Source organism: Microchirus variegatus (genome assembly GCF_963457635.1).
Source record: "Microchirus variegatus genome assembly, chromosome: 21".
Taxonomy (NCBI): Eukaryota; Metazoa; Chordata; class Actinopteri; order Pleuronectiformes; family Soleidae; genus Microchirus; species Microchirus variegatus.
In genome coordinates, this window is record NC_139822.1 from 997,521 (window position 1) to 1,014,218 (window position 16,698).

Below are 16,698 nucleotides of genomic sequence, written 5' to 3' on the forward strand. Positions count from 1 at the left end.
ACCTTGAATTATTTCAGTATATTATATAATTTAAATCTGTAGCATCATTGAAAACTGTGAGCAATCAGAGCAGAGCAACTCTGCACTCAGTCCTGGAGTTACTACCGAAGCAGCAGTTTCTGCCACCCTACCACACAGTGATCCATTTTGAAAACCCATTTATTCACCTGTTTGAGCACAGTTCACATTGTTTTTCCTCAGTCACCTTTGATGAAATGGGGGGGGGGGGTCAAGATGTCACAGGTTTACACACAAAAATGGAAGACACTTAAAAACACCAGGGGCAAATATTGCAATCAGAAAGACAAAAATCAAAGAAAGCAGCAGATCCGGAGACTTTACAGGAGTTCGTTTAATCGCAATGATTTCTGGGGAGGGTAGCTGTAGAGGGAAGAGCTCATACAAACACTTCACTGTACATTAAGATTTACACTGTGTGGGGACATGGTATATATTCTCGTCTGGACAAGTGATCTCCAAATCAAGCAGTTTCCTGTACAACAAAAGGCCTGGGGGTGGGGAAGCCTGGTTCCCAACTCCTCACCTGAGCTGCGTTTGCCTCGGCTGAACAATGCTGAGCGTTCCACATGACCTACAGAGCTGGGTTAAAATAAACCAATTACAGACAGAGTACTGTCTCATATATTGTTAAGATGCACATACAATATACTCTAATACTATTTATTATATAAAGGACACTGAATTTGGAATGCAGATTGCAGTGTAGGCAGATGGAATCTTTTCAGTCATTTTCAAAGCAAACTCAGGCTACAGAGTCGGTCTGCACACTGATACAAAGCGAGACAAAGCAGGACAACTTGCATCAGTTTCATTTCACAGAAAGTTCTTTGGCCTCCACCCAGAGATGTTGCCTCTGCTTCTCAGACTGGCAGGGGGGGAAAAAAGACATGAAGCAGGACATCAACAACCTGCCCACACTTCAACATGTGTCCCTTGATTTTTTTTTGTAAAACCATCCTTTGTTGTCATAATAAAATCAAAAGCATGAAAATAAAATGAAAGTTTATATAACTCTTTCATGTCCATTTTATGGGAGGTGTTGTCCTCGAATTCACTCTTCTTCGCTCTCGTTCTCGTGCTCCATGTCTTCCTCTCCGTTCGCTTTGGATTCTGTTCTACTGTCTGGATTCTCGTCTTCCTCATCCGTTTGTTCTTTCTTGTCGTCGTCCATTGCCTCGTCCTCATCCCAGTTCTGGAGAGGACAAAAAAAACATGCATTAATATACCGTAGTAACAATACTCATCTATCAATTCATGCATTTTGTAGTAAACTACATTTACATAAAAAGAGAGAATTTATGCAGTTCTGATTGAGGCCTAGTGATATGAGTTTCTATGACCAATGTCAATCCTAGGAAGATTTTTATTGAAATAAGTCACAATCAGCTGATTACTGATAGCCCACATGTTGCTGAGCCGGTCTATATCGTACTTACAGAGTCATCATCAGGAAGACCTTCATCACCAGAGGCCTCATCGTCATCAGATGATTCTATAAAGGACAAGTAGAGACGGAAATCCATCAACTGATGCTGCAAAACAATGGTTCTCATTGCACAGGGCCTCCCCTCCCTGATTCAAGTAGTAAGTGAGAAAGAGAGAGAGGGGGAAAGGCTTTCTGTGCCCTCACTTGTGTAGAAAATTCATGCAGAGGGATTTGCAGGTATTTGCATTTCAATACCGTGGCACAGGCCTTCGGTTATGACAACAGCACCAACTGTGTTGCGGCAGGGGGAAATGTCAATATGATTTGCGGGGGCTTTGTGCACCATTAGGTCAGCCAGTCGCCAGCTGCTGCAAACGGTGACTTGTGGACTTGGGTCTAAACGGTATATACAAACAGTGCATACATTAACTGCGAAGATGTCTATATGGTGAACAAAACAAGACTCGGCGTCATCAGGGTATGGGGCCAAAGCTGACATCACGATCACCTTCTTTCTCCAAATTTGGAGTACAAGTATAAGATATATGAGGGCAACTGACATTAAAAGCTAATTTAACCAATAAGACATGCTGGGCAACATGATAGCCTTTCATGTATCTCCACTTGAAGCTGTTCCAGATTGCAACGTTGAGAAGGAGACATTTGGGAATCTGTGACCATTATTAGAAATTGTGCTCATCAATTTAGTCGCGTGTGTGTCTTCAGAAATATTGCTGCATTGTCTAAGCACAAATTGCCAATGTTTTACCATTTTGGAAGCAAGTGGAGGGAACAGTTTGCATCTCTCCTGGGTGACTTCAACTTTATTCACTTCATTAATACAGACTATATCCTATATTCTGACATTTCTGTAGACATGCTAATTACACCGGCTCATGCGACAGCATTGCAATTAATGTATAATTAATGTTATCCATGCAGACGACTGGTGCGACAATTAAAGAGGCACACTAAGTGTTAGCAACAGCAAGATCACTTATTAAAACCACCTCACTAACTCCACACAACCTGACCAATCCATGAACAAGTGACACAAACTCTGAGGGCCAACTCACACCGACAGGGTGAAGGTTTCAACTGAGAGGCTGCTCATTCACTTTAAATTGGGCATAGTCAAGCACTGTAACTGCAATATGGCTGGATTTCCGAGAGTCAGCGAGAGCGCCGGCCAATCAAATCATTTTGTTGTTTAAGCTCCAACACAACACTGTGCAAACAGAACTCTAAGAAAAGCTATGTCAGACAGAGCGCACCGGGGTAGGAAATTAAATTTAAAGTGGGCTTTTGAATTTGTTCCAAAGCAATTTTATCACATGTGGGGAAATTTTGTTTTTTAAAAATACATATTTGCAGACGGTCTTTGGGTGTATGGCATATTGTTTGCCTTTGTCTAACTCCATCTGTTGAAGAAAAGGCACGGCCTGAAGGTTCACTTCATTCTCCAGTTGCTTTTTACACAATTCTTAGAGAACGCCCACTCAAACCTGGTTGAGGCATTACTTCAATGATCTCATAGATGCGAAGGGGGGCTTGATGCCCTGGAAACGACACAGGAGCTGCATGTGGTTTAGATGCTTAGTTGGCCATTTCATGGCCAGTTCACCATCTATTTTTCGGGAGGCATTAAAAATACCCGTAAATTGAATTTTAAAGGGAATTTCGGATATTTCAGAGGCCTTTTACCCTAAGCCTACGCTAATTTCAGCCATGTCAGATACCACTTAAACATACATCTAAGAACATAAGTAAATCTTGCCAGAAAGTCAGTCATATGGACATCTCTGCTGAAAGAAACTCCCCATCCTGGACCACTAAAGCACTGGAACTGGGGGTGGATCATTTCATGAAAACCATTTTTCAGCATGGTTCAATAAAGCTTCATCTACAGTGAGGTAATGAGTATAAACAGAGTGGGGGGCCTTGTTGTGTTCTGCTTAGATGGGAGGATCTGAACACTGCCCCTCAGGTTGCCAGGCAACAGGAGTCACGTTTGCATGCATCATCAAGAATGTGTGCATCCTTCATAAAACTCCAGTCATAGAGTAAAGAAGTCTTAAAGAGGAGTCTTAAAACGTGAACGGAGGAAAAGGAATGCCAGCAAGAATAATGAGAATCGGCAGGATCCCAAAGTCTCAACTGTGACCTGCTGCACTACAGCATGTTCAGAGTGTCACTACAGCCACAGGTGAGCCTTTAGAAATGTGTACGTGAGGAGGAAGAGTGTACACACAAGATCTCTGTATTCTGGTCAGCTGCCGCTCACACTGCTTCCCCAGACTGTCACATCACAGGGACTCGGACAGATCGAGGTTAAAATGCTACACATTGCATTTGAAAGACTTTTGGGGAAACCGTGAAGTCACAGAGGAACAAGGACACACAATAGTATGAAAAATTCAAACAAAAGCGTGACACCGGCTGAACGACTCGGTTTGTATTCAGTGGAAGGGGTTAGGGGTCCTGAACATAAAAGGACACTGCAGGAGGAGCAACACTTACCCTCTTCATACACCAGCTTGGCTGTGTGGTCAACCTCAGCAATTGCGTTACTGCTGTCACTTGCCACCACCTAGTGTTCAAGAAGCAGACAAACATTAGGGATTCTGTGAAGGATTTATTTTATCTTCAGTTTTTTCTTCTTTTAGGACCACATCTTCACATAAAACAAGAATTCATGTTTCATTGTGACACTCTATTCGCTTAGGGGATGGATATTTGCATAGTGCAACGATTACATTTTGATAATTACATGGTTCACAGAGAAATAAGATTTATTTTTACCATTTTGTTAAAAATAATGGACCCATATATCCAACTGCTTATTCTAGAAAATAATCGACAGAAAGGAGGCGAAATAACATTGTAACCTGATGTTCCTACAACAGTGATTTCATTAATAATTGATTGTTTGGTCCATAAAATGTCCAGTTATTCAGTTATTATGGAGCAAATAAACCAGAAACGATTTACACTTAAGAAGCTGAAAAAAAGGATTTAAAAACATTTAAACTGCAATTGTGTAGTAATATGCTGAAATGCTTAAATACAACTGCATAACTGAACCAACAAGTGAAGCACTGTGTTCAGAAGGAAGGTGTATGCTGAACTACTATATCCTCAAGGTTGGAATGATCAGCTTTCCATTTCCAAAACTCACAATCCTGTCCTTGTAAAATCTAAGGATGCACTGTAGTCTGAATTTATTGCAATGCCAATGTCGGCAACGCAGCAAAAAGGGGCCGTGAAAAATAATCTGTCTACTTTGACGAGCAGGTTGCCCCGCTACCTTCTCCACAATGTCACAAGTATCAAAGTTTGCATTTTTTCCAAATGATAATCATCCTTGTGAGATGGATGTGTCTGAGGACTGGGTCGGAAGGCACACGTTTTAACTCAAGGTTAAAAATAAATACAAGCAAAAAGACTGACAAATTTATTCACCTTTTCAAAGTTTGACTGAAATAAACCTTGTGCTGTCATTCGTGAAGCCTAAATGTATGACAAACATTTCAGATTTGATATACGGCATACATTTTTTTTGCAGCACATAAATCACTGATCTCTAGCAGTGGCCTGCATATTAATCGTAAGAAAAACAAAAATATTAGAGTTTAATGAAATATTAATATAATATCTAAAATTAACTGTAGAGGCGCGGTAAAATAAGCCATACGTTCAACTCGGGATTGGAAAACTGACACAAATTATATACCTTACCAGTCATAAATGTGGAAACATTAGCATGATTGTCATTGTACATTGCGAGTCTGGTAGGGTCTGCATTTTGTTTCCTTTTCACTTATTTTTGCCTCAGACAAGATACCTTATGCAGTCGATGGTGCAGGATTAGCAAGCGATCATGTGGAGGATACGCTCACTCTCAGTTCTCTGCACTACATGATTCAGCGTATGAATAGACTCAAAACATGCATTTCCAGTCAATGACATACTCGATAATTACAGCGCCTACCTCTGTGCAGAGTCTGGCTGCTTAAAACACTTCCATGCAAAGACAATTGGTAGAGTTTCGGCAAATGATGAGGCTTACCTGCGTCATTAGGAGATACAGTTTCCCATGCAGTTTCGTGAGTTTGTGGAACATCTTCACTCTACTCTCAATCATGTGATAAAGAACTCCCAGCTGGCTGACCAGGTCTGGCAGCTGTTGAATATACAGTTGAAGTCTCAGTTAAAGATTTAAAAAAATAAAATAAATAAATAACAGCAGAAACGCACCAAATGACAACACTCGATAAGAAACCCCTGCCAAGGACTCATCTCCACAGCTTACCACTGCTCTCATTTGGTCTACGTATTCAGCCTTCCAGTGGATCAGAATGTTAAAGGAAAATGCCATGGGGTCACCAAAGGTTTTTCTCACTTTAAGATCAATAACAAAAATATTCTGTATTTTGATAGACCATTTTACAGGTGAGATTGCAGTACTATGTTAAAGGTTACAGAGTTCTGGGAAAAAAACAAAACATTTGAGACTATGGGAATTTAAATCTTTTAGAATCTGTCTGGATTTTAAAAAAACCAAACGAAACAAAAAAAACACACTCCTGTAGTCTGATGCCAAATTAAAAGGACATATGGTGAGAGGAAATCAGTGAAAGTAGATTTAAATTAAAGAGAATATTTACTTGGACAAAGGGAGATTTGCACTGTGTGTTTGCTTTATTTGAATTGCTGTTTGTAGTGCTTAAGGACTAAGCACAACAGGCACAAAAGTGTGTGCCCCAAGCCCTGCCTGGTTAACCCATACTACAAAAATGTAGATTTAAATGTCATTTCTAAATCATTGCCACCCTTTTGAGCTGTGCAAGTACATTTGCAATTAAGATTGTTGTGTTTTCCTGTTACTGTGAAGTCTAATCCCATTTCAATTACTGCAAAAAGAAGACCAAGGCATATGAACCACCAAAACTGACCAGTGGCTAAACAGTATGCTGGGTCCTTTTAGGGCAGTTGTCTTGCTCCAACAACTTATTGTGTCCTTTCCTGTTTCAATGGTGCTGGGTTTACTACTTTGCTAATTTTGTTAATTTAATCTACTGCGATATATCACTCTCCTGGAGATACAGTCATTTTAATTTTTAACAGGCCTCACCCTCTGTTAAGGAAACTCAAACTCACCGTGTCACGCGCATAATTAAAAATGACAAGGTTACTGGTGTCTATGGAAACATAGTCATAACATGAACTTGATGGTTCATACCGCACAATTACAAGCACCGAGAGAATAAAGGCTGGTGGTTTCACATCAGTGAATATCTTCACTGTGACGCTGATCAGGTAGACTTACCGATGATAGGTATGATGTGTGGTGCATGAGGACAGCCTTGAGCCACCGTACCATGAGAACTGCCCTGTGGGAAGGAACAAATCAAACATGTTGAGAGGAGGCAAATGATTCAAACCTATAACTGATGCCCGTTTAATAACATTCCCAGTTCTGATTTTCAATGAAAATGACTGGCTAATCTACATTTTCACAACAAACAAGACAGACTTAAAAAAAAGTAAAACACGACTAAACAAAACAAGACCATTTATATAATGTCTCTCGTAAAACAATATTTAACTATCCCTAAATTAAAAAAAGTGTCAAACACTGAACTTCAGGCAAATTAAAGATGATCAGTTGCATTCACTTACGTGAAAGGGTGCCCTTGGAGCCTCTTTGTGATCTGCAGAGGAGGAAATAAATGGACACATTAAAGCTACAACAAAAGAAGTGTCCACATAACTTTAAATTATTAAGTTTAAAATCCCAATAGTGTGACAAATTGTCCAGCCAGATTGGCTGCTCGGAGACAAATGACAAAAATACACACTGAAAATTAAAACTCACTTCTTCAACTAATGGTAAAACAGCAGGGAGGGGTAACCGGGCAACCGTCTTCTTTATGACCATTTCTTTGCGAGTCTGGAATACTTTCTATTAGAAACGAAGAGAAAACAAAGTCATTAACATTTAAAGCACAGGCCAACACCTTCATCAAATAATCATTCAGGTCCACATAGTAAATTGTAAGTCTGGGTTATTAGAGCATTTACATTTAGACATCATTTAAATAAGTTGTAATTTCCACAATAAATATATCAAACATTATGCTTCCAACTTTCTAAACAGAAAATGGGCAGATTCTTCAGGCAGAACAAACCGATAAGACGGCGTAAGCGTATGTGTTAGTTTAGATGCCAGACTCACATTTAGGATGCCGGCATCGTTGCTCTCCAGGCCCTGCACCAGCAGCACTGCAAAATTGTCTGTTTGTAAAGAAGCCATCCCTTTAGGAGCTCCCTTCTCGGTGGACACAGAAGACAGATCGATTTCACCCAGACGCTCTGCTATTGACATCTAAAGAAGAACAACAAAGTTAAGTCAACACAACTTACTCACAGCGACACACAAGCTAAATGTATCCATTTTACCCCATTTAACAAATATTACTGGAGAAAACAGAAAAGACAAAGGCAGCATTACAAATACCACATATGCCAACTGTTGTAAAATACCAAGAATATACTAGTCTGAAAGCAGACATAAATATGCTAATTGTTTTTGCAGCAAGTAGCATCATCACTGATTGACTTAATAACATAAGGTGTGAATGCAATTAGTACGTGACCAATGAAATGGTCTCTCTTTGCCGTTTGGACTACTTGAAATCACTTTACACATTGCAGTTGACATTCACACGTTCAGTCAGTGCAAAAAGTCACTCTCCGTTGCATCACAATCATTATCACCATTACTGATCCTACCTCTTTTGTGTCCTTGTCTTTTTTCCTCTTCTCTGAACCCTGTGTTGTTCCCTTTACAGGGGCTTGGTGGCCAGGAAGCCCTGGCACCAACACTCTGCTCTTGGCGTTGACAATTGGGGTTTTCACCTGAACAGGGAGAAGTCATTGTCATTTTACTTTATCTGAAGTGATGATGGATATTCAGATTATATCAAAAAAGATGACCCGATTGTTACCTTGGAAATGGTGGTTTCCATGGAGAGGGATAGGCTGGTCTGTACATCCCTGGTCAGACACGCATGTCTCTCCGATGTGTTGATATCCTTTAAACAGGGAACGACAATGGCACGTAAATCCAAAATCGAAGGATAACTTAAGGGTGTAAACTCATAAAATTCACCAAAATGGAGTATACAACGTGGTTCTCTTGGCCACAAAGACAAGAGTGTCTTTCTTTCTTTCACAGAAAAACATAAAAACTGCATCTTACACATCTAAGATTTATCAATTGGAAGTTTCATGCAGCAGTGCTATGACGACTTTTGGGGAGGTGCTATAGTAATGGAAAACAATACCAAACAGTCGAGTAGTGGAGAGTTGTTGGAACACAATCGTACAAAAGCTCCATAAGTTCCTTTTGACTTCTAGCTCCGCTCACGTATGTAAATACAACAGAGTGCCTAACAGCACTTCATCTGATTAAAATCCTGGCACACGGCACACCTATTTCCACAGCTCCCTGCACTCACCACTCTCTCCATCACAGGCTGTAGGTGGTTGCCGTAGGCAAGAAGCACTGTTCTAATATCAGCTCCAAGGGCTGCTGCCAGCAGGGGGATGGGCACTGGGGAGTCCTTTGTATCCGACATCTGCACTGTACACAGTGGTGACAAGGGTTTCTTACAGGGTCTGTAGAGACAGGTGTTAAGAGAGACCATGAGCAGAGGAAGCAGTCACCATTGATTCAAATGTCTTCCTTGAGATTCAATATGTACGAACAGTGTTCCAAATGATGCAAAAACTTCGAATTACTGTACTGAGGAGAAGGGAATATTTGTCATCAGACTAAGTGTCATTTACCGGTAGTGCACTGTTCCTCAGCTGCCATTAGGGAGCAAATGCACCAACTTTTGAACGTGAACAAATATTAAAAATACTTTAAGACACAATGGAGAGCTCTTTAACTAACACAAACACCAGTTTGAGCTGTGCAGTTCAGGAAATGAGCTGTACCAGAAGAGCATCACATCCTTTCATTTGTGACAATGCAGCTCAATAAAAATCTAACTTTGGCTGCAAGTATGACCACATGAGAAAAAAAAAATAAAACATGAAACTTCGGAGGAAAATTCATTTTGTTTTAATTGCATTTGAGTCAATTCCAACTGGCAAATGTTGCCTAGCACAGTGTTTAATGTTTTAAGGGCTTACCCGTTCAGAAAGTGCTCGAAGAGATGCAACTGCCCATCCTTGCACACCACTGCCAGTCTCACCGCCTGTGAAAAATGAAATGTATTCACAGTCAGTTACAAAGTTAACAAAAGATATCCAATGTCGCATAACAGGAGATTTCGTATTAAATTCAACATTTTGCAATTATTGTAAGGTCATGGTAACCAAATACAGTTGAACAATATCACAATATCTTTGATTTAAATTGTTGGTTTTTTGAAAGCTGCATGTTAGCAAGTGTAAGGGCCAATTCCAATTCCTATCTTGACCCTCAAGCTCAACCCTTAATCTTAACTGGCCCTCAAAACCAAGTGTTGAGGGTCGTTTTGTCACTTAGAAATGGGACACCCCTTAAATGCAGATACGTCTTCAGACTGTGGGGGGCAGAATAACGCAAAAGCTGCACCCAGTATGTCAAATCCAAAAAAGAAGAACACATTTATGTCACGATTATTTATTGCGATCCGTTTGTCAGTCAAGTTATTAGATTGTCAGTTATTTATAAGATGATACTCATACAAATACCACAACCACGGACATATTCAGACAGTTACCACACACACCACGGCTTATTGAAAAGTAAACGATAGCAAACGATGACGTGTGCACACCGGCCGGCTATTGACCAAAGATTTCACTATAACAACCGTTTCTTGATATATTAATATACATATATATGTATACACACATACATTTAATACCCTAATATATATTAATTAAACCGTCCTTTCCTCACTCACCTCTTCTTTGCTGTTGGATGTGACAAGGTCAATGTGCTGTGGCTCATCAGTCAGTGTGAAGGAAACCACTGAGTTCTTGTCCTTTCCGTCTTCTCGTACTTGCCTATAATGAAACAACTCTCAGATTAATAACATGTAGAGGAAGGCCAGTCGAAACCTGCCAAATGAAGGCAGTATATTTTTCATTCTTATGAGGCTCTCAAGATGAACACTCACCATACACTGAGTAGTCGATCGTGAGCTGCGCCAGACAGGAAATAAAGGCCGTTGCTGTCAGGGGGTCGCGTGGTGGCAAAGCGCAGGGTCGTCACAGCTGTAGAGTGGCCTGTGAATTTCTGTACAGAGAAAATGTATTTAGTCAATCATTCTCTAAACGTCAGGTTCACCATTTCTTTCAACCGAGTTCATACTAAATGCACTTCAAACTCTCTGACGATAGCCCTGATTTGTTCAGATTGCAGCTTCAGAAACAGAAGGTATACATTAACTGCCGTCTAATTAATGAACAAATATAAAACACAATCAGCTTTATTTACCCTGTAAACCTCCTTGGTGTCCAAGTCCCACATCTTGATTGTGTGACCTGCTGAAAGTAGTAGCTTTCCATCATGGCTCACACACAAACTGGTCACTGCGGCACGGTCCGCCTTCCACTTACTGTGTCAACAAAGAGAACAATAGTTGGTGGAAGGAATCTCCCAATCATCAAATGAATCAAACATTGATCATACAATATAGTTGCACACTCCTTGTGAAAAAAATAAGCACTTCTGTCATTAAACATGGAAAGGAATAGATTGAGTGAGTGATAGTTCTGTAGAATTTTAAGATGTATGGCATTTCCGTTTTGACCACCACCATTTTGCAGCAAATCTGACAACACACTCACTATTGGGCTAGGATATATATATAAATATTTATGGAGCTTTGTGTCTTTAGTTTGCTTCCCCATTTCTGTGTCTCTTCTCATCTGATTGGTAGTAGCAGTTTTTTCTTTGAAGTTTAATTAAGACAATTATGCTAAATAATTGCAGTCAGAACAACCAATTGTGAACAGACAATGGCGATCATAAGGGTGATGGGCCTACGTAATGCATTTGCTTTTAACTCACAGGGCTGTGTTTAATTGTGGTCTTCAATATTTATTCTGAATCCCAAGATAAAAGCCTTTTCTAACTCGTCTGCACTTTTGTACAGCAAAATGATAATAAACTGTTTTAATTCTGGTTTGGTCAAAGTGTGTATTCTCAGTGGTGTCAGGGTTAAATACATCTTCCAGCACCTGGTGAATTGCCAGCATCTCCTTTTGACTCTAATGTCGGCAGCCAAGTTGACTTCCTTTGTTGTATCCCATCACTACATTTTTTTTTTTACCTAATCCTGAAAATGAACAGCTACGTTCCATTGGGTGCCATTGCACTTTGCCTGACAGCAACAGATGTACAAAGTAATCACCACTCCAAAACCATAGTGGACCACAAATGGGCTTTAGAAAGCATCTTGTGTGGATTTATGTTAACATTAAATGTCATGACTGTACCTACTGAATCTGCTACTATGATAACAGGCACCAGAGAAATGGTCTGCATGGTGAAATACAGTGATGCCAAATGGAAGATGTATCGGCCTTGAAAATGTGGCTTTTTGGTGCTTTGGCAAGATCATTTCATATTACTGATTAATTCAGCAATAGCCTTTTATCAAAATATTTAAGTGATTTGATTAAAACTAAGCTTTGTTCACAGTATCGCAACTAAATCTGTAGCATCATGGGAAGTTCTGACAAATCACAGGGAAGTAAACACAGAGAGAGGGCTCCTCTCCTATTGGTCGTTGTACTACACCTACTCTGTATATAGGTCTGGCAACAACTGCTTACTCTGCATAAAGAAAACTTTAAAATGGAAAGAGTTGGAAGATTAACGCAGTAAAAACATGTCAATGTCAGCAAAAACTTTCAGATATGGGGAAGATTGCTTGGAGTCAACCATCACATATTAAACAGGCATGTCCCTCTGTGCTCTTCCGATGAGGAGCTCATAACAGAAAAATCTGATTCAAGAATTCTAATAATCTAGACAATCAACTATTGGGGGTAAGTGAAAATATAATAAATATGCATAGACAAAACCGAGCTTTATCAGGGAGAACAGGCAAAGAGCATCGTCTCTCACTCTCTAAAAATGGCAGTGAGCATATGCTTTAAAGGTGTTGAACAGAACCATCATCTGACACTGGTACCTTTCTCCATGATATATTTGTATGAAAACTACAGAGAAACAGAAATATATTTTACAAATGAAGCAGCATCATTTGCAGTGTTTCTATGCTGTGACTGGGGGGAAAAAAGTGTCAGATAAGACAAAAAACGGCTCAGCCACTCAGAATCAGGTGGGACACAGGAAATTGTCTCTGCTGTCACTCAGCAGAGTCTGTATTAAGCTGACGGTAGTCTATGATAGGAAAAGATGGCAAATACATTTTAAAAGTCATAAATATCCAGGTCCCATTCATCGTAAAGGAAAGGAGTTTTCACAGCAGTATATTAAAGTGCCTTAGCACGGCAGTGCAATATTATCTCATACTATGGTGCAACATTCATCAACATTGAAATGAACTACAATTAAACAAAATTAGCACATTTCTAATATTGATTTATTATTACATTTCCACCTTGCCAATGTGACAGATAAGTCAGATGGGGACCCAAATCTTAACTACAGCAGTGCAGCTGCCCATTTTTAAAAACATACCCTTTTCTTTGATAAAGTTTATACTGACCTTCGCATCTTGCCGGTCTGCAGATCCCACTCAATAATGTTTGTATCGTCTGAACCGCTGTATAATAAACTGTCTTCAGGGTGCCACTGGACACAATTCACCGCTCCACTATGGCCTCCATCCTGGCAGAGACAGATCACAGGGTTAGCAGTGGTAAACAAACTGTCCCATTATTCAACAGTAAAGACTTCAAGTAGTTGCAATGTATCACCAAGTTTTTTTGGGGTGATACATTGGGGGGTAATTGTAGTCACTCATGGTCGGCTCTGTAAATATTAACACATTAATAATATTGGGCTAACTGTTTTAAGTCGCTGGTTACAACTACAACGGTAAATCTCATGAGACTTTGGTTATCTGATTTCTGGATCAAGTTATCAGAAACAGGCTGAGCAAATAGACTAGAGCTGCAACTAACGACAAACAAATTATGATGTTCTCGGAAGTCTTGTTTTGTCCACAAACAGAAATGATTCAGTTTTAATGCTTTCTTTGTTATGTGGAGCAAAGAAACCAAGAAAATAGTCAAAATTAAAAGCTAAAACAATCAGAAATCTTGTTTTACTGATGAAAAAAGCTTCAAACAGATTATCAAAATAGTTGACGATTAATTTAGTAACCGATTTATCGTTTCAGCTCTAAAATAGACGCATTTGACAGCCTGAAACTGATTTTAACCTCAAACAACTCTATTTATTCAGTGTTTTAGTTTTAATAAGCTTGTCTATTTGGAGAGGAGCCCACTTGACAATTCAGCTCATAATAAAAATTCCCAAAGCTTGAGATGAGAATGTCTCGTTTTGTCCCCAAACCAAAATTATTCTGTTTTATGATGTCCTTGTTACATGGAATAAAGAAACCAGAAAATATTCAAATTTAAGAAGCTAAACATACAAAAATCAGAAAGCATGTTTCGATGACAAAGACACAATGTGAAGTGTCTTTCCTCCGATAAGAATATACTTCCTGCTCATCTGGAGGTGTGTCTCACCAACTGTTGCTCAAACACAGTGCGAGTCCGTCATGTTGTTATACAGGGTTTACCCTCTGATATAGGGATGCACCGATTTTCATGTGATCGGCCGCAATCGGCATCGCGGTGTCACCGGTGATCCCCGTGGTTGTAAAAGTATGTCAAAGTAAAGCTTTGCCTGTAATTCAACTCGATTCAATTTAACTTAAGTGAACTAGCATCGCAAAGCTAGCTTCTTCTATGATTTCCCGACTGATAGACATACGACACAAACGCATTATGTAGGTGCTACCTAGGTTGCAATCCAATCACAGCATAACATTTTTATACCAGGTGTAAAGGGGGGGGGGGGGGGGGCATACTCTCTCAGACTCATGCTGCACTCTTACTCAGAGAGAGAGAGCAGTTCATGACTCTCTATAGTCATTGCTGGGTCAAGATTAGGGCTGCATCTTGACCAGCATTTTTGACCACAAAAATTAGCCGGCGATAAAATTTAAGCGTTATTGTTATTGCATGTTCCGCTTCATGCTCGTCTGTAACTCAAGCAAGTCCAGTTACCTACAGCTGACGCATGAATATGATGTCATGTTCAAATTTGCATGTAGTGACTTACATTGTGAATTTATACTGTATCGTGATCTTTAATAAGTGGATCGTGTCGTACTATATACTGTAGTACTATAGTATACTATAGTCAGGGACAACGGCACATCTGATACCAAGCAGAGCCTAGCTGAGTAGTGCTATAGCTGTATAATGGAAAAGTTCGAAAACACCAAATTTGGCACAGATTGGTTTCATGTGAAGCGGTAAATGATTTATAAAGCACCTTTTCATTGTTGATGACCACTCAAAGCTGCTTTAAACTACAGTTTTGGAACTCGCATCCATACAATTTTCTATCACACATCTTTCATAACCATTCAAATGCTGCTGCACAGCTGGTTAAATGTCTTGAGACAGACGAGAGGAGCTAGGAATCAAACCCACAACCTCCCAGTTGAAAGACAACGTATATTGTGAATATTGTGATTGATTATATGGCTTGCAATAAAAAGCAAGACAAAGCTAGTATTGTATCAGCAGCAGTTCAGAGAAATAGTGCATATGTTTTTACATTTCAGCTTTCTTTGAGGTAGAAATTACATTTTGAGTTAAAGGTTATTTGCATATTATAAAAAACATCTGAGGAACTGTTGTCACTTGTTATGCAGAGTGACTGTTACATATGACTGTCAGATACACAGCACTGGTGGTATCAGTGTAACGTGTGTAAACTCACCAAGGTACAGTGCAGTGCTCCCTTTGCTGCACTGTAGATGAGCACAGTGCCTGCTGCTGTGCCCATCGCCAACAGGTCTGCTTTCTCCTCCACCTGTACGGCCTCTGATTTCCTTTTTTTCCTCTTTGGCCCATCCTGAAACACAGGAGACATGTCAACATTGCCTGTAATACTGACATAGCAATGAGGGTAAACTACAAGTATGAGCAAGCTTAGTACACTTGAAAGATAACTCAGTCAGTGGTGGCCTTCCTGTTGAATTATGCTTCACCATAATAGCTGCCACTGAAAATTAACAATACAACTGAATGTCACCATCTCAAACTCACAATCACAACTAAGTGTATGTGCAAAAATAATAATTCTAATTCGAAGTAATCAACTAGCGCTAATAAATCACTTTAATCACTTTTGTAAAACTTTCACATAACAGATCCAATACAAATCATTTTCACGGATACATGCCGGGTTGTTATTGTTATATAAACCCATGACTAGTGTTCTACAGTTTACCGACTGGCACCACACACAGAGGAGAAAAACTTCTTGAATCTCTTCTTCTATGAGTGTCATGGTGGCACGCTTCTGCAGCTTTGCTGAGCTAATGCTAACTTTGTAAAACGAGTTTATTTCAGCGCCAGAGAGTCCACGGATGCTAATAATTGATTGACATGGGTAACTTAATTGAGACAATTATACTCAAAGGTGTATTCACACTGAAACACTCAAGTTAAGACACTGCCCGTGATTTCTTGTGCCACCATGTGGGACCAACATGTGCGTCCTGCGCAGCTGTTGAAAGCTAGCTAACGGCTAACGCTGCTTCCCTGCTAACCAACTCTGTCAGACCCGGGGAAGTGTCTGTATTAACGCACGGCTGTGGTGTTTGGAGTTTATATTCGCATTGTTTTGTTAATGACGTCCCGTTTACGGCTTAACATTGTACAACTCTATGAAAAACTCTCACACACACACACTTCCCAGGCCTTGCTAGCTCATGTGGCTAATAGCAGGGAATGTCTCCATCAGCCTCACGTACCTTTGCTGTCCGGCATGGTCCCCAGGATATGCAGGTACAAGTGGCACTCAGGTGGGCTGAAGGCACATATTCTTGGTGAAGTGTTTTACTGTCTGTGTTCCAAACACGAAGTCTGCCATCCTGGGCGCACAATGCTAAGTACTGTTGTGCTTTTGGCGAGAAAACGCAGGGTAGCTGCAGCGGAGAACTGCCAGCGTCAGCCGCCAT

The 16,698-nt window shown here is 40.1% G+C and overlaps 1 protein-coding gene across 1 annotated transcript; it reads right to left on the reverse strand.

Annotated features, from left to right (window-relative positions):
* Nucleotides 1-352: 352 nt before the first annotated feature.
* wdr43 (WD repeat domain 43) lies at nucleotides 353-16,698 on the reverse strand (the record flags this gene model as incomplete). Its single annotated transcript, XM_083907426.1, has 18 exons — nucleotides 353-1,213; nucleotides 1,458-1,513; nucleotides 3,968-4,037; nucleotides 5,517-5,630; nucleotides 6,777-6,840; nucleotides 7,130-7,161; nucleotides 7,326-7,412; nucleotides 7,686-7,835; nucleotides 8,243-8,368; nucleotides 8,458-8,544; nucleotides 8,971-9,130; nucleotides 9,653-9,717; nucleotides 10,414-10,516; nucleotides 10,630-10,748; nucleotides 10,950-11,070; nucleotides 13,195-13,316; nucleotides 15,453-15,587; nucleotides 16,492-16,698. 18 exons carry the CDS (start codon nucleotides 16,696-16,698, stop codon nucleotides 1,073-1,075), a joined length of 1,959 nt encoding a protein of 652 aa, XP_083763552.1. The 3' UTR covers nucleotides 353-1,072.